At 36.3% G+C, this 27726-nt stretch overlaps 1 protein-coding gene and 1 long non-coding RNA gene across 2 annotated transcripts; both read left to right on the top strand.

The window, feature by feature from the left end:
- Positions 1-6298: 6298 nt before the first annotated feature.
- On the top strand, positions 6299-7757 carry LOC110910526. The gene is made up of 3 exons (XR_002576227.2): positions 6299-6428; positions 6987-7042; positions 7551-7757. It is a non-coding gene; the product is annotated as an uncharacterized LOC110910526 (long non-coding RNA).
- A 7848-nt stretch (positions 7758-15605) lies between these two features.
- LOC110914306 (calphotin-like) lies at positions 15606-17153 on the top strand. Its single transcript, XM_022159108.1, has one exon. It carries the CDS (start codon positions 15606-15608, stop codon positions 17151-17153), a length of 1548 nt encoding a protein of 515 aa, XP_022014800.1.
- Positions 17154-27726: the final 10573 nt, after the last annotated feature.

The following is a 27726-nucleotide window of genomic DNA, read 5'->3' as shown; positions in this document are numbered from 1 at the left end:
GGACTATCTGGGCAATTAACTCTACATGGTATTATAATACACATACTTGCGTACACGTTATAACCCTAAAAACATGCTTAACTTTAAGCTTAAGGAATAAAATAACAAACCAAACAACTCAAGGGGTGAAAATGGAATTTTTGTGTTTTCCGGTGGTCCACAAGGGGTCCCTAGTTAGTAAGTATTTTTAGCTCGCGATTTTTACCTCTTTCCCTCCTTTCAACCCCCAACCACCTCATTTAACACCCAAACCCTAATCTCAACTATAAATAAAACCCCTTACCACCTTTTAAACACTTTCCACACCACAAACACTCTCTCTAACACTCTCAAATCTTCAAAAATTTCAAGTCTAGGCAGATTGTTCTAAGTTCAAGACAGTGAGTTTTGAACTTGTTTTCACACTTTTTCTTCTTGTTTTCTTCCTTCTCCTTCCTTGGATAACCTCTAGGAGTATTACCACATATTTACCAAGGTAAATAAAGATGATATACCACATATTCACACTTTTGAGGTTTAAGTTAGGATTTAACTTTATGAACTTGTCTTTCTTGAGCTTTGTTCTTGGAACGTTTGCGAACTAAATCAAACCACCAACTAACTTATATGTTGAATGCTTTGTGTTAAGGTTTTATTCCAGAAACATGAGGTTCATATACCTCTATTTCCTATTTTTGTAATGCTCTAAGTAATCTCCAAGCACTAAGGTGAGCAAGACTACACCAAGTCTCCAACCACATCATGTTGGAATCACTAGTCTAGTTAACCTCACTTGGTTACTTAGTGAATTAGATGTTTATTTTATGTTCATATTTGTATTATGACCATCCGAATAATCCATATAATAATTTGTACATTGGTAAATTCTTGAGGTTAATAGATTTATCCTACCTTATAATATTTATTATATAGATCAAGTAGAATGCATGTAAATTTCAATACGTTTAAGATTTTTTTTTGATGGTTTATTATTTATCAAAGTGCACATGTGCACATAAACTGTATGCACATTTTATGTTTTTTTATAGAGAAAAGTGTTTGGATAGTTCATGTGGTTTGCTTTGTTTTCATTTATAGTCCGTACATTTTTAAAATTACATGTATAGTCTTCAACTTTTCCACATTCATTCTCGGATGGTTCCTAAAGCGGATATAGGTTAGTTTTCTGAGTTAAGTTGGTGTGAAATGACTAAAACACCCTTAATATAAACAAAATAAATTAATTAGTTGGACCCACTTCTTCTAAAACAACATAACAACACCACCCCCACCTCACCCCACCTTTCTCTGTTCTCTCTCCCGACAAAAACCATCATCACAAGTCCACCACCACCAATAACCTACAAACCTGCAATTAACCCGATTCTGGCGAGATTAATATGTGATTCCGATCCCGGAATAGAGACTGTCGCACACCCGCGACAACCTAATTAAACTTTTTAATCATTCCAAAACAAACCCATTGCATCAACCGGTTGGGGAAGATGAAGAAGGTGAGGTGGGTGGTGGGTCCCACATAATTTTTAAGTGTTAATTATATTTTTTTTCAACTTTTTAATTATTAGTTTAACAAGTAAGGGTATTTAGGTCATTTCACACCCAGTTAACACCAAAAACTAACTTCCATCCGTTTTAGGGACTATCCGAGAACAAATTTACAAAACTTTAGGACTATAGCTATAATTTTAAAAATGTAGGGACTATAGTGTAATTTGAGTAAACCACAGAGACTATCCGAACACTTTTTTATATATTAAAGAGATATTATACAATCATTAAAATAGTGGAGAGAGAAATAAACTGTGTTTTTTTTTCGGTACATAAAAACATATAATTAAAGTGGACTCACCATAACCAATTACTAAAAACACAACCAATGCATAGTAGGGGTGTGCAAAGTCGGTTAACCGCTGAGTCAGTTAACCGTTGTTTTGGTTAATCTAAAAGTGTTAACTATAACCATAACCGATAGGCGGTTAACCATGGTTCGGTTAATCGGCAGTTATGGTTTGGTTATGGTTATTTTGGTTATTAACCGATATATTATTTGGGTATTTTTAGATAAAAATATGGTAGTATTCTTATAAATAGTTTATTGATTTTTCAATAAATAAACCTTATTATGTTCTTATACGAATTATTTTAGCTTACATAACATACACCGTATACTGAAAAATGAATTACTTAGTTCATAAGTAATTAATATAACCATATTTTGGATATAGATATTTAGTTTGCTAACACAATAAATTAAAAAAAGAGTGACACAAATAAATAAAGACAAGAAACTAAGAGGAAGATGATTAAAAAAATAACTCTAATGCTTACTAATTATTTAACTTCAAATGTAAATATAAAAAAGAATCACAAATAAATTTAAAAAAAAAGTAAGGTTCGGTTCGGTTAAATTCGGTTAATGAAGATACCTTAACCGTAATCAAAATGTCGGTTAATCATATTCACCTACCCATAACCGTTCGGTTTGGACGGTTTCGATTAATTTTTTCGATTAAGGGTTCTGTTTTTTGTTGTAGTTTGGTTTTTGCTCACCCCTAATTTGTTGGGTTAGTTGGGTTCAATGTTTTCCATTAAATAGTTTATAAATTGTTTAGTTTTGTTTTTTGTTTCACCACTGCTATCCTTAACCCGATTAAATCTATAATAAATGATAATTTTGTCCCTCCCTTTTTACCTCAATGATCTACACCACGATGTGGTCAAAGGTAATAATAGATGAATGTTCACACATTGCATAAATGGCATTGTGGCATGGACCATCTAAGATCAATCATGCGCCTAAGAGACTAAAGTATGAAGGTCACCTAACATTACACACCAATTATGATATCTCATGTGCATATTAAAAATTGTAACAAAATCATTGACTTAATATCTCAATTATGGTTGTTACTTTTTAATCCCATTAGAATTTGAAACAAGCCAATTTTGTGTCAATTTAATTAAAGGATAATTTTATATTTAAAGGACAAGAAAAAAACTACTAATCCTAATTGAGTATTCTATCCTCTGTTAATGTTTCTCTTTAAAACAATTAGTCTACAGTTAAAATAATAATAAATATTGATAATCTTTTTTGAAGAAAATGAATATAAGTGTGAAAGAAAATATTGTCTAACAAAATGATTTAACTGAGTTACAAAGCAGTGGGATAGCGGGTCACATAATTAATTTATGTATTATAAGGAGTAGGATCAAATACAAACCACATTTCGTATACAAACTGTAATAACCATTTAAAAAGTGACATGTGACATCCAACCAATTATAGAGAAATGGAAAAATGATAGCCTAAATAATATCAATTATCTTGAATTATTTATAATTATGCTAATAAGCAATTAATTCTTTATTTGGATCTTTCTTTTGTTTTCAATGTGCTAATAAAAAAAAGTGCTGATATCATTTCACACAGAGTTCTTGCAGAGTGGAACCGCGCAGTACCAGACACGAGATAGATCTTTCAAAGAACAAAGCATCATTGAGTTTGGAACCCTGAACAGACTGCCGGTGATAAGCCGGAGGAAGGTGTGCTAAAATCAATTATCTTGATTAATTTTTATGTGCTAATATAATTTAAAAGTGCTACTTTTATGTATGTATTGTTTTAGTATGTGCTAATTTAACTTTTTTTAAGTGCTAGGATTTTTCTTACGGTTTGTAGGATAAATATGGTCTATACCGGAATCAACCCCTATATCAGAGTTCAAGTAAAAAAAAGTGTATATTAAAGTAAAGGAAAAGGGGTGTTCAAACATATGGGGAGTGGGAAACTTTTCACCTAGCCAATCACCTTATGTCATGTCAACTCTCCTCTTCACTCCTAATTTTGCACTCAATCTATAACACCCCAAATTCCGTATGTCATATTATAATGTTATAATCTCAATATTTTGACGAAAAGAAATGGTAAATATAGATTTTTACCATTATTGAAGTTTTATAAATTTTAGTAAATATAAAATCTTATGTATGCATGAAGGTTAACTAGGTTAGTATATAGAAAGGGGGAAATGGCATGTTATAAAAGAATGAGGGGTGAAAATGATAAATGTGTAAATAAAACACTTAACAAAAAAATGTTCAGTGTTTGAAAGTGTGGGTGTGCGATCAAGAAGAGAGACCAGGGGAAGCATTCCCCTCAAAACCCTAACATCATAAAATCCATCAAATTAAGAGGGGAATTGAAGGTTAATCGAATGTATGAACTAGGAATGTTGACCACCTATGTATCTCCAACATCAAGTAAGTCGAAATTTGTGATTTAGTGATGTTTGATTTAGTGGGTTTTGTGGAATTCGTGAATGTAATGTAAAATTTAGCATGAATGTTGGTTGCTATGAATGTGTAGATGTTAAGAAATGTTTAATTTTGAATATGATGATGACTTGGGGTAAAACCCACTTATATGCCAATGAAAGATTAGAAATTTTGAAGCTCTACATGCTAATTAGTCTAATGTTGATGACATTTTGATGAATAGATGATTTAGAACAATATGTATATGCTTAGGGTGGCAAATTGTGAAGTTGGGAATGCTTATGTTAATCAATGGATGAATTATGGAAAAAATATGCTTTAAGTACTTGTACTTTATGCTTTGTGGTTAGTATGCACGCCATGTGTTTGATGAAATGCCTTAGAATAATTTAGTTGCGCTTTGACATGAATTCTTGATAAAATGATGTTATGAAATGAAAATGAATGTATGCTTAGTCGTTTAACGCCATGATGAATAAGTAAAATGCATATGTGATGCAAAGCATACGAAAGCTAAAAGTGTAAAGTCCGACCCACCTATCGGAAAATGGGTAGTAGAAAGGAAAGAAAAGTGAGGAACTGTTAAGAAAGTGGGGTACACGCTTAGTATGCCAAATTTAGAATAATTAGAAAGAACTGTATGGAAGATGTGAAAGGTTAACGCCGAAGGAAGCTAGATAGAAAATATAAGAATGCGTAACTGTTAGAAGTGGAATGTTACATAAAGAGGGGTTGAGTGGAATGTAAAATATGATGAATATTTGAATAAATCTTGCCCTCTGTCGAGTTCCCTATCGTATGTGAGGAATTATTAGAAGATAAACCTCTAAAGAAATGTTCGAGAGTTAAAGTTTTTATACGCATGATTCTTGGTTTGTATTATAAAACAACCCTACGTGATAGAGTGTAATCTCAATTATCGAATGAATGGTTGTGCCAAGTTTTATGTAACCCATACGTGAAATGGAGTGGCATATGTAATAAGTTTAAAATCTCACATGTAGCGGGATCTAGGTAAGTATATAGATAAGAATTAACCCTTCGAGATACAATGTTAGGTAATTGTCTTAGTATTACAATTGCTAGAAGGAATGACGTATGTATGACAGCTATGGAATATGATGACAAGTATAACTGAGTATGTACACGATTTGTATAAACGTATGCATTAAGTTGTGGTTAACCATACAGTTATGATAGATTATCAGTGAAAGAAATATTGGTCTCGAGTAAAGATTATACGTAGGTATTGCAAGAAAAGTATGAAGAGAACTATCAAGCAAGTGACATGAAAAAAAAAATTTGGTTGATATTGGCCCTGGAAGGATGGGGAGTATGTAGAAGCTAATTAATTAGAAACTATTGAATGATGTTTGATTTGTGATTTTATATGAATGAATAGGAATGAACAAGTATGAATATTATGATAATTATTTCCCCTAAGTAGATGTTAGAGGTATGCGGGAATGAATAATCTGACAGATAAGTTTTAAGAAATCAGCTTGAATAATTGAACGATAATCATGAAATAATGTAATAGGATCACTCTGATTCATACAAGAGTGAAGTACCAAGTGTCTTAGACAAGTTTAGAGTAGTAACAACCGATTCATAATGAGGGATGATCGAGTGAAAGCATGTTATCGAAGTTCGAGGTATGTAATTATGAAGGGATACAGATTAACTCGTTAGAATGTATGTATTCAGGTTTCGGGGACGAAACCTTCTTTAAGGGGGGTAGACTTATAACACCCCAAATTTCGTATGTCATATTATAATGTTATAATCTCAATATTTTGACGAAATGAAATGGTAAATATAGATTTTTACCATAATTGAAGTTTTATAAATTTTAGTAAATATAAAATCTTATGTATGCATGAAGATTAATTAGGTTAGTATGTAGAAAGGGGGAAATGGCATGTTATAAAAGAATGAGGGGGTGAAAATGATAAATGTGTAAATAAAACACTTAACAAAAAAAATGTTCAGTGTTTGAAAGTGTGGGTGTGTGATCGAGAAGAGAGACAAGGGGAAGCATTCCCCTCAAAACCCTAACATCATAAAATCCATCAAATTAAGAGGGGAATTGAAGGTTAATCGAATGTATGAACTAGGAATGTTGACCACCTATGTATCTCCAACATCAAGTAAGTCGAAATTTGTGATTTAGTGATGTTTGATTTAGTGGGTTTTGTGGAATTCGTGAATGTAATGTAAAATTTTGCATGAATGTTGGTTGCTATGAATGTGTAGATGTTAAGAAATGTTTAATTTTGAATATGATGATGAATTGGGGTAAAACCCACTTCTATGCCAATGAAAGATTAGAAATTTTGAAGCTCTACATGCTAATTAGTCTAATGTTGATGACATTTTGATGAATAGATGATTTAGAACAATATATATATGCTTAGGGTGGCAAATTGTGAAGTTGGGAATGCTTATGTTAATCAATGGATGAATTATGGAAAAAATATGCTTTAAGTACTTGTACTTTATGCTTTGTAGTTAGTATGCACGCCATGTGTTCGATGAAATGCCTTAGAATGATTTAGTTGTGCTTTGACATGAATTCTTGATAAAATGATGTTATGAAATGAAAATGAATGTATGCTTAGTCGTTTAATGCCATAATGAATAAGTAAAATGCATATGTGATGCAAAGCATATGAAAGCTAAAAGTGTAAAGTCATATGACATATAAGCACGAAGAAAGAAGAAGGCACGAGTCATTTGAAGTCACAAGCAACGCAAGACCACGGTAAGTTCATATGAACTTCATTCTCTCTATATGTAGATTTTTGAATATAAATCTTGATATTTGAATCCTAGTGTAAAATTATTATTATTGTTCATGTTAGAATTGTGTTAAGTTGAGAATTGGAAATGGATAGGAAATGCGAAGATAATGGATGTGTTTTACCCGCTTCAAGTGGGTCGAAATGTTGGAAAATATGATGTTGTAATGTTTAAGTAAGAATTAGTAGAAAATGGGTCAAAATGGCAAATATGTGTAGAAAGTGTATGGTATGTATTGATCATGTACGGATGAGTCGAAAAGCTTACATGTTGAATGTTTCGAAGGGTAAGGATAAAAGAGCATAAAGGAATTTATGCTAGAATGGGAAGAATGATTATATTAAGGATGTTAGTTAAAAGAGAAATGAATGTTAAATTTTGCTAATGGGTCGAATAAGAATAAGTATATGGAAGACTTGAAATTTGTTTTAAGAATTTATGCTAATGAATGTTTGTGTTATGTATGATAGGTAAATCCCACTCTTGTTGATGCGAGCTCGGACCGAACACACTACATCGCCCTTTATGCGCTTCCGGTTAAAGTCGTCTTTTACAATGGGTCAAAACACTTTCATAATGTAATTGTTAAATTTATGTCTAGGATGTTTCGTAAGTAAGTTAGGATTTTAAATCTTATTTTGGTAGTTTGGGTCAAAACAATTGTGATTAATTCTTGTATGGTTACAACTTTTATGTCTTTTGAAACATGTCGTAGAATTAATATTGAATGGTGATTGTTAAAAAACAGGGAATTGCTTAAGTACGAATAGGTCATGCCCAATTTTTGTTAAAAATAGGATGTCAATATTGTATTTTCGAATGTGAAAAAGTGGGCGTTACACAATCACTATGGGTGTTCTCCACGTGAAGAGTCTATTTCTTTTTTATATTTTTTATTTCTAGAAATTATGTATTAAAAATAAATAAAACATATATTAAACAAAATAAAATTACATTTAATTAAAAAAACACATTACATAAAAATAAAACTAGAAAATTAAAACATAAACCATAAAACTAAAAATTTAGAAAGGGCATGGCCAATTATATTTTTTCGCGATCTCCCGTTTCCGGGCTAGAATAAAAGGTAACATCTCGGTGAAGCATGGTCATGTGGCTTAGTAAACGTCTCCATATCCCGATCATACAAAAGTTGTCGCAACTCTATCTCTCGTGCTTCTTTTGCTTCTTTCATAAGGGTGTATTGTGAGAGCTTCTTGGTCAAAGCCATTTCACTATAGGATGGTGTTGCGGCTCTCTTATCTTTCTTTCGTGGTCTTGTTGGTGAGGGGTCATGTTTATGTCGGGTATAACGCTAGTGAACTCAGTTCTCGGTGTACCCGCATTATAGTTACCCGAATCCGACGACTTTCTTTTTTGGCCTGAACTACCACTATCTTCACCCAACAATGGTACCGGGGCCCATTTGTCATGTTTATTAACTGTAAGTCCAGAGATCTTCGTAGGATATCACAAACACGTTCAAGAGTGCAGAAAACAATTGAAAGTGATGACAAGAAAGTCGATTGTATATAATATTGCACACAAGTTGTTTGCTTGTCTGGTACAATTCGTTTAAAATCAATAACAATCAGCCCAGATGGCCTAACCCAATCCCACTAGAAAACTAAGTCCAAACAACCTATAAGTGAGTTTGATAAAGACAAGCGTAAACCTACTCAATTTTATGTCCTTACAATATCCCCCTAGGTTTATGTTGTCTTTATCATGTTTCTGTGGGAAGATACTTCATCTCTTCATCCTCAAACTTGGGTCTTTTGTTCATCTTGAACATTATCAGTTTTTGCTTGAACATCTGTTTACAAAGAATGCGAAAGGGGGATTTTCGTCAGCTCTTTTCTTTTACAATATTTCTCTTTCAAGCAGGTTCACAGGTACTTATTCACATATACTATCATTGTCAGACAATGACTTGTATCTGGTTCTTCTGAGTCAAGTACATCTTGTTGTTGTGATGCTTCATGCTGTGTCAGCAACTAACAGCATCTCATTCTTCATCGACCCCTGTTTCTTGATTGAAATCAAGTTCTGCACATGCTCAGAAATTCATAAGCAGAAATTTCTACGCAACAGAGGAAAGTACCACATGAACACTTGGTACATCCAAGTACTTGTATTCGAATTTCACAATTCAAATTCCTTTCAACTTTTGATGATCAATCAAATCTTCAAGAACGGTTAAATTCTTGATAAAACAAATAAACACTCAATTTTTGGATTTTTGGATTTTTGAATTTTCTATTTTTGTTTTTTGTAATATAAGAACATAAACAGAAGCACAAATAAACAAAGAAACTAATATACAATTACAATTGTAGTGGGATCAAAATCGTTCTCAGGCAGACCAAGGAACATTTTTCGATACGAACTTATTTAAACTGGTTTAAGCGATTTCCAATATGTTTGTCCTCTTAAACCTAATGCTCAAGTTCCAATTTTCAATTTCGTAATATGCTTAAGGTATATGTTATATTATAATACCTGTGTGGCCCATTCCATGGCAAACCCCCACGATCAAGGTAAGCATAACAATTCATCGTAGCAGGTGAGTATACTGAGTTCATCCTTTTATTTTTCAACGTCAGACCATTAGTGACAGGTCAGTACTTTCGTACAGCAGAGCGACCAATGTTTGTGTCCGACGAGGGTTAGACAAATACCTTTTATGGTACGAATTTAGCTTTCTAGCTCAATGGAATTCCCTCAATTTAAGTTTATCTTCCATTAAGGCTTTTGGCCTCTTTTTGGCTCTTTTAAGATATACTGACGGTGCCTAGGTCTGCATGTAATCTGGATGCAATAGAAGGACAGGCATGATATCCCTGGATGACTCAGTAGTATAAAGACCCGAAACCTCAGACGTTGGCTATCTATCAACACAAGATTTAAGACCATAAAATCATACACCGATGGAATGTTACCCACATGGTACATAGTTCGTTATATTTATATCACTTGGTATCTTTTATCACTTTGAGCGTCAAGCCTATCAACATATCACATTAAATCCTAGTCTTTTAAGCTATATCACCTTACATGTGTTAGTCAAACCCTTTAACACGAACCCATATAAGCAAAAAAAAATTTTGTCTTTTTCTCTCTCTAATTTAAAACATATATACAGATATCTCTCTCTCTATCCCCCTAAATTTGTGCATAAATCTTATTTGCAAATTTACCTTATAAAGAAAATGTATATACAAAAAGAAATACAGAAGAAAATGAAAAAATGTTGTTGTTTTTGCTTAACCGTTCCACCATCATATTTAAAACTAATCAATATCAAGATTAGAACACGAAATTTAAATTGTACCTTTTCGTTGATCTTATCTTACCTCTCTTATCTTCTCCAGATGAAACATATCAACTGTAAAGAAATAGAACTTTTTGCAACAGTGAGATGTTACCTGTTATGTCTATAGAACAACTGCTATCAACATTCCAAGGATTGTCCACAACTCCTCCTTGGTTATCCCTGAAAAATAAGGAGATCAGTAAGACATTATTACCCAGGCCATCGTGGTCCTCGGATTTCCTGAAGCATCAAAATAAGATACTTCCCATAAGCTCACGTCCCCTTTTGATTCAAGGATTGGTGACATTGCTGCTTTATGTTTAGCTTTCCAAATTTGTTTAGGCTTTTCTAATTTCTTAGGTGCCTTTGGCAAAACGGTTTGCTTTTCAACCTTATTGATTTTCAAAATTTGTTTAGGTTTCAAAGCTTGTTTTCTTTTAGCTTTCGCAACATTCCAATCCCATCACCTTAGGATGCTTATTCATCATTGCCTTAGGCTTTTAAACCTTCATTGGCTTAGAATAAGATCTATCCCTTGGTGTAACCCTCTGATTCTGTGTATAATATGCCACATAAGGACGATGTGTGCAATTTCGTGCAATGTGACCGGGTATGCCACAGTTGTAGCATGTTTTCTTCTTTACATAATGTGACAACCCTCACAATTCCAGGTATCCGTACAATTAATTAATATTTAATTTATGCTTAATGACTGTGCTTGATTACCACTGTGATTAAATTGCTTTCTGTTTTCTGTTAAATACATACACATGCATCACATTTTATATTGTCACTCTATTTATTTCATACAAACATTAGTGACAAACTTGATGCACAAAGCACAGTTAGCACACTAAACGGATAACCCAGAGACATGCTGACAATGCCAGCACCTAGACAGACAATGTTTTTGAGGCCAGTGTGAGCCAGAGATAGAATACTACACTAGTAGGGAGTGTAGGGAAGTGAGGACCATAAAACTGCGTCACTAGGTGATAGTTATAGTGCCAGAAAGTGCCTAAAACATACTTTAAATGCAGAATTCTGCACTAAATAACCAAAATTCAGCATTTAACTATGCTAGTAAAGTGCAGAAACTTGGCAAACTAGTCCTAGATACTTTCCAAAGTGTTGGGAATTAAATGTGTCACTAAAAGTAATATAAAAGACACCTTACGGATTAATTTAGCACTTTAACGGGACAACACCCAGCCGAACAACCGGACTTTACCCGGAACATAAAAATATTGCCAAACACATTGTTTTTATTTTTCTGAGCTAGTTAGGGTCCCCGAACACCCTAACACACTATATATTATATAACACACCATGGGGAAGGTTCATTTGAGAAGAAAATTTAATTGAGAAGAAAAAGAACAAAGGGTAATTTTGTAAAACATTAAATAGTTTTTCACTTATTTCATTTATTATCATTTTTGACTAATTAATTAGTCATAAAGACTATTATCCTCCACACTAACTTTTTTTGCCTACACACATCAAAAAGTTGTCCTACATATTTCGAAATTCATCCTACACGTTGAAATTTATCTTACACAACTCGTAATTTATCCTACACTTTAAATTATTTTATTTTATTTTTTTGAAAAAATATATATTTTGAAGATAAGTTACAAAAAATTTAATGTATTAGCTATTAAAGAGGAAGACTACAAATTAATGACTTATGTATATTTACCAATGTACCCTTATAGTAACATTAAATACTTATATTAAATGAAGTAAAATAAAACATTCTTATTGGTTAAAATTTGTTTTTTTTTTCTTCTTACAAAAAAATTCTTCTCATTTGAACTCTCCACAACACACCATAACCACTAACTAAACACTTTAATCCTAACTAGTTAGTAACTATACCATTGGAAACCAACCCCATACCCCCCTCCTCGAACAGGTTATGGGAAGTGGGACACCCCTATGATCTTTTCATTATTTTATTGGTTGATAAAGAACATGTTACATGGTGGTTAAAGACGAAACTTGATTTATATAAGTTACCACAAGGTCTTGAGCTCATCACATTCACAAACATCAAACAACACTCTTCTCCTCTCCTCTTCCTTGTGTTCGGCCGACCCCAACCACACCCACCATCATCTTCATTCAAGCTTTTCCAAGCAATCTAAAGGCATCCAAAGGTGTTAGTGATCATACAAGTAAGCTTGGTGTGTTCGGAAGCTCAAGGACCACTCTCGTTTTCTTTTAACCATCACTTTTACACTCTTGAACTCCCCTAGCCTTGTGCTAGTAGTAAGTGTCTTAGATCTTCATCTTCATATTTTTGATGGTTAATAGTAAAAAGAATGGTGAAATCTCAAGAACTCTAAAGAACATAATCAAAGTCTTGGAACATAAACTAACTAGTGATGAAGTATGGTTAAAGTAATGATGAAATCATGTTATTCTTATGTTGTTATGTTTGTTAATTGTTGTTTACTAGATAAAATGATATGGTTCATCATATAGACTTGCTAGATCATGTTTAAAGACATGAACTAGCAAGACGTGAAAGTTAAAGATGTGTAGGATGATGAAATCATCCACACATAACTATGAACTTGAATAAATGAAAGTTTTCTTGAAAAATAAAGACCAAAGTGGGTTATAATCCTATAGATCTAAAGATCTATGAGTGGTCTTTCGAAAGAACCAAGTGAAAGGTATGAGTTTTGATAAAACTTGGATCTTACATAAATTAAATACATTTTTAGTGGATAAACAAGTGTAGAAACACTTGTGTAATAAGAAAATTTCACAAAGAAATATTTTTGGAAAATATGACTAGAGGTTGTGAAAATACAAACTCCTTAAAAATTAAGTTTAAAAGGAACTAAACACATTTTTTAAGGCAACAAGGTTCAATAATTATGTTAATAAGTTACTACATGTTTTCATAAATATTCAAGTTCATGAGTTTATGTTTATGCTTATTTTTGTCAAAATCTGATAATTAGAGGTTGTATGTTGATGGTTGATAATTGTTTGAATGATTTTACAAAAGAAAATGATATGCTAGTAAGCATGGACACCTCCATTTACAAAGGAAACTCTGGCGAAATTTTTCTAAAATCTCAACACTTAGAAAATATTTTTCTAGTAAGTGTTACAAATATATTTTTAACTTGGTTTTCAAAATAAACTTCGCCATGATTTTTATTACAAAAATACTAAGTGCCAAAGTTCGTAAATAAAATTTGTTAAATATATATATTTAGAGTATATATTTTATACTAGAACGCTTGTGTGATTATTTGATTATTTTGTGAACTAGTTATATTATTTTTAGGATAAAATAATATAACTTATATATACCATTAATTTACGACTCCAAAATAATACCTAAAACTCTCACAAAATAAATATTTAAGTTACGCAATTTTTATTGCGATGCGAAACACTAAAACGTCGCTTATGTAATATTTCGGAAAAATACTTTCACACGTATATTTTTGATAAAATATTATTTTGGAAAATCTATGAAGTAAAATATAATATTTTTGGGAAAAAAATATGTATATTTTGAATTAAGATGTTTTAAACAAATAATTTAAGTATATTTTCTAAGTGGGACTTAAAATATATTTTTCGGAAATTACAAGTGTACATGTATAAAAAATCCCCATCCTTGGGAAGGAAATACACTTACAACATAATTAAGAAGTGTGAATACGAAATAGTTGCCTAACTATTTTCCTAAATGCAAAAGTTAAGTTAAAATAATTAATATTATTTTAACAAGTATAATATCAAAGTAATGCAACTCAAAAACATTAAACCCTAAGCCAAGGCACGACCCGCTCGTCTAATAGACATTAGTACGTGTAGGTCGTCACGCAGCAGATCGAGTTGAGATTGACGTTACAGACTACGCACTTCTGTGAGTTCATGTCCCCCTTTTCTCTTTACTGTTTTCAGTTTTATACTTCGGGGGTGAAATACATGCGACAATTATTACAAACATTTATTTACATGGTATGGTTAGCGTAGGGAGGGTTTACTACTAGATCATGTGAGGGGTGGGTACAACACTTAAGGCCATTAATCGTCGTTGTTAGGACCGAGGGACACAAGAGTGATAGATCTATTTGGGTGTAGCGAGCCCACACCCGTGAGGCCGGGGCGGCCCATAGAGGTGACTGTGTCTAACCGCCGAAGCCCGGTAACAAATTTGCTAGGTTTGAGTTTTCCTGCACCTTCTCACACATACCAGTGGCTTTGCAACCCATTGGTGATCTCTTTTTCCTTATTGCTATATACCAGGGACTTTTATTCATACATGAAAGGTTTATACATACTCACTTTTACATGAACTCGCTCAACTTTTGTTGATTTTTCAAACTACATGTATTTCAGGAAATTAGTGGATCTGGCAAGGTATGCAATCACGTCAAGCTGCGTAGTGAATAATGATGTCATCCAGGTTTAGGAGGTGTGACCCTTGCCTGGACGGGTTACAAGTCTTAAATCGTATTTCTAGTCAAGTCTTTTGTTATGTCGTATGAACATGTTTTTAATTATGTCATGATTGTATTTTGTTTCATGTGTCGACTTTTTAAAACAATGATGTTGTGGTAACATTTAAAACTTAATGGATGGATGACTATCATGTGTTTTTATTTCATATAGCATTGTTACGGTTGTGCTATGGTATTAAGAAGTTACACCAAATAAACCCACGCTTCCGCAAAAGCCAGGGTGTGACAGCTTGGTATCAGAGCATCGATCATGGCGAACTAGGATTCTTTCTCGAGTCTAGACTATGATCACTAGGGCTCTCACGAAAACATTTTTACATTGCATACACTAAAACGTCCAGATCTAGGATACAAAACATTTTTACAAATAAAAGGCACAAATACACTTTTTCAAAAATTATATTATAGTCTTAGAGACTGAGGGAGGTTCAGCCTTAGAGGCTGGGGAGGTTCAGTCTTAGAGGCTGAGGGAGGTTCAGTCTTAGAGACGGAAGGGTTCAATCTTAGAGATTGGGGAGGTTTAGTCTTAGAGACTGGGAGGTTGGTCTTGGAGACCAGGGAGTTAGTCTGAGAGGCTAGGAAGTTCAGTCTAAGAGACTGGGAGGGTAGTCTAGGGAGACTAGGAGAACTACTTGTTTGCTTTATTGTGACTTACATGTTTAATTGATATCATGTTGATATTTGTGCACATGTGTGGTTGTGTTACAGACACCATGGTTTCTTCTTCAGACACAGGAGTATCAGACACAGTAGACCCCATGGCGGTTGTGTCAGACGACGAGATACCATCAGAGGGAGACGTATACACATCAGACACCACAAGCACGGGCGACGATGATTTTCAGCCGTTCGCTCTGCCAGACATCGGAGTTGAGATACAGCCTGCTGATGGCATTCCTGCTGGGGATCTACCTCTTGCAGTGATCCCTGCTCCCGTTCCGCTTGCTGCTTTCCCCATGGTGGATGTGCCACTCGATGTCGTATCTGATGACGACATTGATCTGTTCGAGGAGGATCCGCCTGAGGACGACTATGAGGGCGGGGCCCCGATTGATGCTGACGTTATCCTTCCTATTGCTGAGGCCCCTATAGAGGAGCTTCCTCTTGGTTCTCCTGTCCCAGACTCGTTGGAGTGTGTGGCATCTGCTTCTTTGCACACCTTGGGAGTGGAGCATCACTCTCCTGACACCGACCCCGACATGGCGATGTCTGCTGCACCTGGTCCGTCACACGGGTTTGAGTTTGACCACGAGATCGATGACGATTTTGATCCAGTTTTCCCCCCTGATTTCGATCCTGACCATGATATCGAGTTTATTCATATGGACCAGCACTTAGAGGCGCCCGTAGCTCCCATTGATCCGTTATTTGACATTCCTGTTGATTTTGATATGGATCTTGTTGACCCCAAGCCCATCATGGCCCCAGAGCCTGTTGTTGACCATGACCTCGTTCTTGATGATGCCCCAGCCGTTGCACCGCCTGATATGGGTGCACCGGCCATTGCACCTCTTATTGATGATATACCCATTGCTGACTTTCCTGTTATTGCTCCACCATTGGTGGATGATCCTGTTGTTGATGCACCATTACCTGATCCTGTGCCGGCCTTGGTTGACCGTGCACCTTTCGCCGCTCACATAGATCCTCGTTATGCTGACACCCGCAACGGGTGGATCGAGGATGATGACGATTACCCACCGTTTGTGCTACATGTCACTCCTCCCGTAGCACCTGTTTCTGCACCCACTGATATTCCATTGTTTCACCCACACACCACTGACGTCCATCGCACTGATCTACCCATCACGTTCCTCCAGGACAAGCCGCCACCTCGTCCTGGAGAGGGGTCATCGAGGCAGCTGCCTGTTTCTGTTCTACCCGTACTGTCATCATCTTTTCTGTTTCTGTCACAGTTTCCTCATATTGTACCCCTTGCTGCACCATCTTTCATACCATCGAGCGAGCCATTTTTGTGGACAACGCCCTCTGTTATGCCATTGTCTGACCCGTACCACCCATTTCATGTGGGGTACACCACGGAGGATATACTTGCATCGCTGCAGCTACAGCAGGACGCGCTGAACCGTCGTATTCAGGAGTTGGAGAGAGCTCCACATCCGCATTGTCACTGTCAGACCCCCTTTGCAGCACCGCACACTCCACGTCCGCTTTCCCCTGACTCAGACGTTCGTTTCTTGACATCTGAGCAGCAGATTGCATATTTGTTGCGCGTCTGTCGTTCCTTAGAGGAGGACTAGTTACACATGTGTCGCTTGCTTTTCTCTCGTTTTCCTCCTCCTCCTCCTCCCCCTCCTCCTCCGCCATCAGCATAGGTATTTTTGGTTTGATGCAGGTCGATCATTTTGGTGAGAAAGTCGCGATTGAGCCAGCTTACGAAGACTTTTGAGAGATCACACTTTTTGTATATGATATGTGTAGACGGATTTGTATTTTTGGGGGTGAAGTAGCCCCCATGATCTTATTATGATATGTGATGTACTATAAATATGTAAAACAATATTGTGGTTGTGATTAATGAAGCTCAATGGCAACGTTCTCACTACATGCTTTGTTGAATTATATGTTTTAATTTTATAACATGTGATGTTATGTGATTGATGAATGTTATTACGTACGCATATTATTTACTTACTACGACCTGACCTACATGATCATCTTTTAGAAGATGCCTGCACGACGTGACCCACGCATGCCTACTACTGAGGCGGAACTCCAAGGGATAATCGCCGCGGCTATAGCCCAGTATGCAGCTTCTCATGTAGAGACGAGTGGAAATGTCTCAAACAACAACGGCAATAACAATCCACCCAATGGTAATGTTAAGTCGTTTGAGATATACCACGATACATTTGGATATTTATAGCACAACCGCTAATACCATTTGTAAATTTTAACGTATGTGCAGGGTGCACCTACAAGCAATTCCTCGACTACAAGCCCGTAAATTTCGACGGCACTGTGTAGGATCGTGAAACGACCTAACGAGTCGATCAGAAGAGGTCTCAGACTGAATCAGAGGTGGAATTCGTTGATTCAGTCTTTGTTTAGCTTGTATAACACTAGAAATACTATTTACTATCTCTTGTATTGATCTGAAAGCAAATTACAGCACGTAGACACTTCGACGGAGCTTCGCCGTCGGAAACTAGAATGTTACAACTGATTTCGCTCGGATGGATATATATAGGCATGTGATTCCGCTTGAAATAGCTTCAAGCGGAATCACCACAAACACCAAATTTCCTGATTTCCCTTAAAGTGAAGAACTTGATTTCGCTTGAAATGACCATGTGTCATTTGAGCAGAATCACCTATATATTCCATTTCCTCGTTTTGCGTGCACTATACAATCAGTTCTAAACTAAGACTCAAACAAAAATGAAGTCGACAGACAACTGCACCAACAGACTCCCCCTTAAATGTTGACGGAATCTTCAGTGAGAGTCTTCAATATGACGACTCTTCAATCTTGATCGGTCTTTCTTTCTTTCTTCACAAGTACCAGGGTCGTCTCTTTGGCTCTAACCTCGTCAGACTCCCCCTTTCACCATGCTGGGATTGCTGCCTGGAATTAGCTATCACCTCGAGATCAATTCATGGCTTTATCTCTGATTAAGCTCTCCACAGGTTCTGAATTGTATCCTGGCTTTCCGTAGCAACAGGATCAGAAACCTTTCTTTTACCTACACACATCTCAAACACTTATAAACAAATTTTCTCATTTAAAAGCTTATCAAAAATTTGAAACATTCTAAATTCTGATTCAAATTAATGAATCATCTAAACATTTCAAAATTTTCAACTCAACACTCTTTTTCAAACAATCAGTTCGACATGTTTAGCCTTTAAATTTTGAGTATCAGCTCTTCATCATCAGTTGTCGAAAATCTTTTTGGATTTTTCAAACTATGTAAACTAAATAGAAATTTAAATGTAGAAATGAAATATGTACAAACACTATTTTTGTGAGTTTGTGAAAGAGGATCATATCAGTTTTGAGACACATGACAAGTACCATTAAGCTTTTAATCGTTTTAAGTTCTAAACAATTCACATAGATTGACGATATTGTTATCCACTTAAACTCAATCTAAAAACTTTCGAAATGCTTACCGATACGTTAAGGTATATTAATTATGCACTAAATTCTTATGGACCCCACGATCTCAGCATATCCCCTCATCATGCAATACACTGACTCAAGTAATGCCTTTAAACTTTGATCAACTGTGATTTGTGCGAAAACAACGCAGAATGTTTAAACATTAACAATCAGGTCAATACTTCCGTATACGCAGAGAAAGTCCAATGTTTAAACAAAATAAAGAAACTAAAAACAAGTTGAAATTGTTTAGGCTTTAACCACTAGGTCGATACTTCCGTATACGCATAGGTGATCCAAAGCTTAAACGAAACACCAACGAAAATAAAGCAGAACGTTTAGGCACTAACATCCAGGTCGATACTCACGTATACACAGAGGATGTCCAATGCTTAAACAAAATAAAGAAATAAAACAAGTTAAATCTTTGCAAAATGAAATACACAATCACAGTGTCATTTTCAGCAAAGTTGTGAAAGCTCACAAACTTAACCAATTTTTATGCTTTTGGCATTCAGCGATTACTGAGCAGGCACACAATCAAGAAGGACAAAACTAAGTACTATGCTTTCAATCATGTTTTCCACTAGAACTAGGCTTTTGCATTATGTTTGTATCGTTACCGCAAATCTACTAGTCTAGCTGAGCCTACCGTCACATCCTTAGTGAGACCGTTTATCACTTTTGTCATTACATTTCCTTAGCATGCTGTGATAGTCCACTGATTTACAATCATTACCTCTTGTATCAACAAAACTCAATTTTTGAATTTTTAATGTTTTTGACTTTTTCAAATTTTCTATTTTTTTTTTAATTTTACTCCCTAAAATCAAAATATGTTTCAATTTTGATCTTCTGGGAAAATTTGAAAACAACATGTACAAACTTGACAACTTAATGAGAATCGCTTCAATTCTCTATTCACTTGGCGTAAACAATCAGAACTCCCCTTCACAACAAACTATTTTCCCATTATGATTTCAAAACACTTAAGTTTGTTTTAATCAAAATGGTTTTTCCGGAAAACTTAGTTTGTTTACCAACCACTTGTAGGTACGGGGTTACTTTATCATTTTGTTTTCCTCAATCACATGAAAGATTTAGCATTTTCAATTTTAAACCTCAATACCACTCGTAGAAAATCAAGTACAATTTAATGTCCTTGATTAACCACTTGTCGATCGAAATATCATCGAAATGAATTTCTCAAGAAATGTGCCAATTCATGTTCCACGCTTACCAACCTGGGAACTCCAGCAAGTCAGGTTTTTTTTCATTTAAACAGATTCACCCAAGCCTGACGTTCCTTGGGTGTTTTTGAATTCTTGTTCAACAATGGTGGAAAATTTGCATCATCCATTGTTAAAACAGAATTCTCATTTTTTTACCTCAGCACATGGCTCTTTTGGTTTTGATGAACCAGATTCATCGCCTGAACATGGCTCCTTTGACTTTGTCGAGTCAAGATCATTGCCAACAACTGGCTCCTTTGTTTTCGGGGAAACAAATTCATTACCAGGAAGTGAAAACTTCACTTTCTTTGTTTTGTTGATCTTTTGATTAACCACTTTTTCCTTCTTCCCTTTCTCTTCTGTCCTCATATTTGTATGTGATGAATTCGTTTTGCAAGATTCGTCATTCTTTGTAGAGCAAGACGATTTATCAGAACTGCTGTCTATTATTCCTGATATACCCGAGGACAAAATCCTTTCCAGATACTCTCTTGCCTTCTTCCTCTTCTTCCTCAGTCTGTCTTTCTGCCCTTTTGAAAGCTTAACTTTCTTTTCTTGAACTTTTGGCTCTTGAACTTTCTGTTCTTTGGGCTTGACACTGACTGATTTCTTTGCCATTTTCTGAGATTTAGCCCTCGATCTTCCCTTTGATCTTATTGGGCAATCTCTTGCAATGTGACCTTTGATTTGGCAATTATAGCATCTTCTCATCTCATAACTCCAACTCTGGCAGTTAACAACAATGTGTCCTTTCACTCCACAAGTGTAACACACTCTGTTATCGTACCATTTACCACTTTCACACCAAATATTCAGATCATAGCATTGTTTGGCTCTGTGGTAAACATCACTCCTTCTGAAAACTAGATTTGGCTTTGAAGCACTGTGGTCAAACCTGCACCACTCATTACCAACTATTTTTGAGTTTTCATTTATTTTATTTTTGATTTCGATTGGATGATTGATCTGATAAGCTTTTATTTTCTTTTTGAACAATTTTCTTATTTTTCATTTTTTGTTTTTGTTCTGCATTCTTTTCCAAAGGTTTCTACTTTGAACATTCACCTTTTTCTGTAGAATGCAAATTAGTTTTCTGAAACTTTTCTTTTAAATTCAAAAACAATTTCTTTTTCTCAATTTTTTCATTTTCATCATCAGATTTCTCATCGCAATCTTCAATTTTGACTTTGTCAAAATTTGTGACATTGTCACTTATTGGAACAGAATTGATTGGTTTTGGACAAGGGTGATTCAAAAGTCCTAATGAGGTCACAAAACCTTTCAATTTCTTTTCAAGCTCATCAATTTTAGTTCTTGAATTTTCAGCTTCATTTTCAAGCTGAGATATTCTTTCAAAATGAGACTTGATTGACTTTTCATTTTCTATCTTAATGTTTTCAAGAACAGATTTTTCATTTCCCAAAACTTTTATCTGTTCCTGAAATTTTGTTTCATTTACTTTCAAATTTTTGTTCTCAAGCTTTATCCAGAAATCTTCATTTTCTGAAGATTTCTTTTTGCTTTCAAACTCTTTTTCTTTCTCTTTCAAAATTTTGTTTTCTAATGTCAAACTGTTCAAATCACTCAACAGTTTGGCATTTTCAGATTTCAACTTTTCACAATTTCCTTGCAAAATAAGAATTTGTTTATCATCAGATTGCTTCTTATCTTTCAACCTTTTGACTTCCAATGTCAAACTTCCCGCATCCTTCAAGAGTTTGCCATTTTCAGTCTCAAGTTTATCACAGTTAGAGAACACTGATTTAGAACTTGAGGATTCAATCTTCACAGATTCTTCATGCTTTGGAGCTTCTTCTTCCTTTGTCCTGAATGTACCTGCACAACAAATTTTAACGAAATCAAGAGGATTCGCATTTTCATCAATATAACAACCCCTCTTCATATCGTAATTCAAATAACGTTTTGCTGCAAGACATTCATAAAATCTTCTTCTTATTTCAACCAACACATTCAAACTTACTTGTTCTAAATTCTTTTCTATTTCATTCATCAAATCTTTCTTCTTCCTTTCATTATCATACTTATGTGCTTTAAGTTTGCTAATGAACTTATATTGGTGTAACTTTGAAAAATTTATATCTCTTTTCAGATTTTCCAAAAAATCATTCCATTCAGCTGGTAATGCATTAGCAAACTTTGATACAATTTCAGTTTCTGGTATTATTATATTATGCTCTTTCAAATGATCAATCAAACGATTAAATCTTTTCTCCAAATCATCTAACTGTTCATCTTTCTTACACATAAAACATTCGAACCGGTTAACCCAAACATTCTTAGGCACATTTTGATAATAACTACTAAAATATCCTTGATACCAATCATTTATCTTTTCAAGATCATGATTTTCCTTTTCCTCAAACATCTTGTCCATATTTCAAACAATTCCGACAAATTTCACACAAATGATCACAAACACACTTCAAGCAAAATAACAACTTGAAACAAAATAAACTGATTTCGCTTGAAATGTTTCAAGCGGAATAGTAATTTGAAGCGGAAACACTAATCTCGAGCAAAATAGCTGATTTCGCTTGAAACTTCTCAAGCGGAATCTCCAGTTGAAGCGGAATCAGTTGGTTTCAAGTGGAATCAGATCAAAATTCAAGCAAAATATCTCTTTCAAGCGCGATTAGATGATTTTTTCAAGCGAGATACCTTATGTCGCTTGAAATGACCGCTGATTTCAAGCGGAATCACGAAGGCAGATTCAAGCGGAATAAGGTTTTCATGCTATTTTCATTAGTTTTAGGCCAAATTTTGATCTCAAACTTTCAAGGATTTGTTAAAATGCAACTTTACATAATCTGTGAAAAGTTTGGCCGATTTTAACCGTGAAAACTTGAAAAATTGTGAAAAGAAGGTGCAGAAATCAGAATTTTCTAGCGAAAACGAGCTAAACGGTAAGAACTCTTCCTCCTGAGCTCTGATACCACTTGTAGGATCGTGAAACGACCTAACGAGTCGATCAGAAGAGGTCTCAGACTGAATCAGAGGCGGAATTCATTGATTCAGTCTTTGTTTAGCTTGTATAACACTAGAAATACTATTTACTGTCTCTTGTATTGATTTGAAAGCAAATTACAGCACGTAGACACTTCGACGGAGCTTCACCGTTGGAAACTAGAATGTTACAACTGATTTCGCTCGGATGGATATATATAGGCATGTGATTCCGCTTGAAATAGCTTCAAGCGGAATCACATTCAAGCGGAATCACCACAAACACCAAATTTCCTGATTTCGCTTGAAGTGAAGAACTTGATTTCGCTTGAAATGACCATGTGTCATTTCGAGCGGAATCACCTATATATTCCATTTCGTCGTTTTGCGTGCACTATACAATCAGTTCTAAACTAAGACTCGAACGAAGATGAAATCGACAGACAACTGCACCAACACACTGGAGGTGCTGTTGCATTTGTTAGGTGGGCTGAAAAGACAGACTCTGTCCTAAGAATGAGCAAATGTGCTCCTGAGCAACAAGTGACCTACATCTTAGGGTTGTTTCTGGATGGTGCCCTATCGTGGTGGAATCTGCAAGTGCAAACTTTAGGGGAGGCTGCTGCTTATGCGTTATCATGGAATGAGCTAAAGGAGCTCATGAGAAAGAAGTACTGCTCACGTGCTGAAATACAGAAACTAGAGACTGAGTTCTGGCACCTAAGAATGGAAGGTCCTAAGATTGCAGAATATGTTCAAAGATTTCATGATTTGTCCCATGTAGTGCCGTATATGGTCACGCCCGAGTTTAAACGTGTTGAGCGCTTCATATGGGGATTGGCACCCCAGATCATGAGTATGGTTACCAAATCCAAGCCTGCAACGATCACAGAAGCCATAGATCTCAGTGTGGCACTTACTGAGGAAGCTATTCGATTGAAGAAGTTTTCAGTTACTGAACCGAAAAAGAAAGAGACTCATGTGGAGTCATCTGGTGAAAATAAGCGGAAGTTTTCCAACTTCAATCAAGGTATCAGTAATGTGAACAAGAAGGGTGAATCAAGCACACCGGCCAGAGCTGCAACCGGTGTTGAAAACAAAGGAAACGGTTACATGGGCACTCTGCCCAAGTGTGACACGTGCCAGCGCCATCATTCTGGTCAGTGCAGACTGAGGAAATGCGAGTCATGTGGAAAGAACGGCCACACGAAGGATACGTGTTGGGCCGAAACTGGTGCTGGGCGTTTTGGTAATCGAGGTTATGGGAATGGTAATGGAAACCGCCAACAAGGAGGAAATGGCGGAAATGGAAACCGAGGGAATGTTGCGAATCAAGCTGGGAATGGAAATCGCAACCAAAACAACACTAAAGGTGGAAATGGAAATGGAAATGGTCGAGGACTGGGATGTTTCAATTGTGGGGATGTTGGGCACTTTAAGAGGGAATGCCCGAAACTGAATCAAGCCCGTGGAAGAGTGTTCAACATAGGCGCAAGGGAAGCGCGCCAGGATCCAAACGTTGTCATTGGTACATTCCCTATAAATCAACGCTTTGCATCTATTCTGTTTGATACTGGTGCCGATTATAGTTTCGTATCGTTAGAATTTAAGAACATGCTTGGACTAACCGCTAGTAAGTTAGATATTCCATACTCAATTGAACTGGCTAATGGAAAACTAGTTGAAGCGAATGAAGTTGTCCGAGGATGCGTAATTGAGCTGGGAGAACGTGAGTTAACTTTGGATCTACTACCAGTCGAATTGGGAAGTTTCGACGTGGTGGTAGGGATGGATTGGTTGTCAAACAACAAAGCCGAGATTGTTTGTCACGAAAAGACCATTCGTATCCCAATAGAAGGTGGAGAGACGATCGTAGTCCATGGAGAAAAGCGCGATACGCCTCTGAGAATCATTAGCTGTCTGAAAGCTAGGAAGTGTTTACAGAAGGGATGTGTTGCCTTCTTGGCACACATCGTGGATAAGGAAGCTGCTGAACCCAAGATCGAGGACATTCCAGTCGTGAAAGAATATCCTGAAGTCTTTCCAGAAGACTTGCCAGGATTACCGCCAGAAAGACAAGTCGAGTTCCACATTGACTTAGTTCCAGGCGCCGCGCCTGTGGCTAAGGCACCCTACCGACTTGCGCCTTAGGAGATGCAGGAGTTGTTGACGCAACTTCAAGAGTTGTTAGACAAGGGATTCATCAGACCAAGCTTCTCGCCTTGGGGAGCTCCAGTTTTGTTTGTCAAGAAGAAGGATGGTAGTTTTCGCATGTGTATCGACTACCGAGAACTGAACAAGTTGAAAATCAAGAATAGATATCCTCTGCCGAGAATTGATGACCTATTTGATCAGATGCAAGGCTCAAGTTTCTACTTAAAGATCGATTTGCGATCAGGTTACCATCAGTTGAGAATTCAAGAGGAAAGTATTCCCAAGACTGTTTTAGAACTCGATATAGACATTACAAGTTTCTAGTGATGCCGTTTGGGTTGACAAACGCGCCAGCCGTTTTTATGGATTTGATGAACAGAGTTTGTAAGCGTACCTCGACAAGTTCGTGATTGTGTTCATCGATGATATTTTGATCTACTCGAAGACGAAGGATGAGCACGAACAGCATTTAAGAGCTATCTTGGAGCTACTTAAAAAGGAGAAGTTGTATGCCAAATTCTCGAAGTGCGAGTTCTGGTTACGTGAAGTCCAATTTCTTGGACATGTGGTTAATGGAGATGGAATCCATGTGGATCCAACAAAGATCGAAGCGATAAAGAATTGGGAGACTCCAAAAACACCAACCGAGATCCGACAATTCTTAGGTTTGGCTGGTTATTATCGAAGGTTCATCGAGGATTTCTCAAAAATCGCTCAACCTTTGACTTCGCTTACCCAGAAGGACAAAAAGTTTGATTGGGGAGTCAAACAAGAAGAAGCGTTTCAATTGTTGAAGGACAAGCTTTGTAATGCACCTATCTTATCGCTACCTGTAGGAACGGATGATTTTGTGGTATACTGCGATGCTTCGCATCAAGGTTTAGGATGCGTGTTGATGCAGTGACAGAAAGTTATTGCGTATGCTTCTCGCCAATTAAAGGTTCACGAGAAAAATTATACCACGCACGACTTGGAATTAGGCGCAGTGGTATTTGCGTTAAAGATCCGGCGACATTATTTGTATGGTACGCGATGTACAATCTTCACTGATCATAAGAGCCTACAACACATATTCGACCAGAAGGAGCTTAACATGAGACAAAGACACTGGGTTGAACTGTTGAACGACTATGACTGCGAAATCAATTATCATCCAGGGAAGGCGAATGTGGTCGCCGATGCCCTAAGTCGAAAAGAAAGGATCAAGCCCATAAGGGTTAGAGCTTTGGAGATGATTGTCCAGACAGACCTCTCGTTGTGCATTCGTGCCGCGCAGAGAGAAGCTCTCAAAGAAAGGAATATTGAGGACGAGTATCTCCATGGGATGGAGAAGCAGTTGGTACCAAACGAGGAAGGAACTTTATGCTTCATGAAACGGATTTGGGTTCCTTTGTTTGGTGGATTGAGAAAGGTTATTTTCGATGAGGCTCACAAGTCACGGTACTCAATTCATCTAGGAGCGGATAAAATGTACCAAGACCTTAAGGATTTCTACTGGTGGCCAAGGATGAAAGGCGATGTTGCAGTATATGTTAGCAAGTGTTTAATGTGCACCAAGGTAAAAGTCGAATACCAAAAGCCTTCAGGTCTTCTACAGCAACCTGAAATACCCAAATGGAAATGGGAACAGATTTCGATGGATTTCATAACGAAATTGCCAAGGACGCCCAAAGGCCACGATACGATTTGGGTAATAGTAGACCGTTTAACGAAATCTGCGCACTTCTTGCCAATCAGGGAAAAAGATAACACGAGTAAACTTGCTGAGATATACATGAGAGAGATCGTTGCACGACATGGAGTGCCTCTCTCAATCATCTCTGATAGGGATGGAAGATTCGTGTCAAGTGTGACACTCGAGGTTTTTCCGAACGAACACCTTGTAATATTTTGTGTATATAAATATTATTAAATGGAAACGTGATCTTTATTTGCTTAACGTGTGTTGTATGTATGTATTATATATATATGTATGTGAGTCGAGACCACGACTCGCAACCGCTTGGTTGCGAGTGGGCCTTTGGGCCGTAACCGGCTTGGGCCGAAACCCCAAGCCCAACCCGAAACATCCCCTTGTATATATCCCACCTTTCCCCCACTTCTTCCATTTTACACACACATACACTTCTACTTTTTCTCTCAACTAAGAAAACCCTCAAACATCATCCCAACCTTCTCCAACTTTCGGATTCAAGCAAGGATCTCGGACAAGATCACCATACGGACACTTCATCTTCCCTCACCTTCTTCCTTTGTTTTCGGCTCCTTCTTCACAAACCGGTTAGTGTGTAATTAATGCCTTGTATGTTTGCTTGAATGATGTGTTTATGAAATAGAAAAGAAAATGTTTGGTTAGGA

This window comes from Helianthus annuus, chromosome 15 (assembly GCF_002127325.2).
Source record: "Helianthus annuus cultivar XRQ/B chromosome 15, HanXRQr2.0-SUNRISE, whole genome shotgun sequence".
Lineage (NCBI taxonomy): Eukaryota > Viridiplantae > Streptophyta > Magnoliopsida > Asterales > Asteraceae > Helianthus > Helianthus annuus.
The sequence above is the reverse complement of the archived record's forward strand: the minus strand, read 5'-3'. Positions and strand labels throughout refer to the sequence as shown.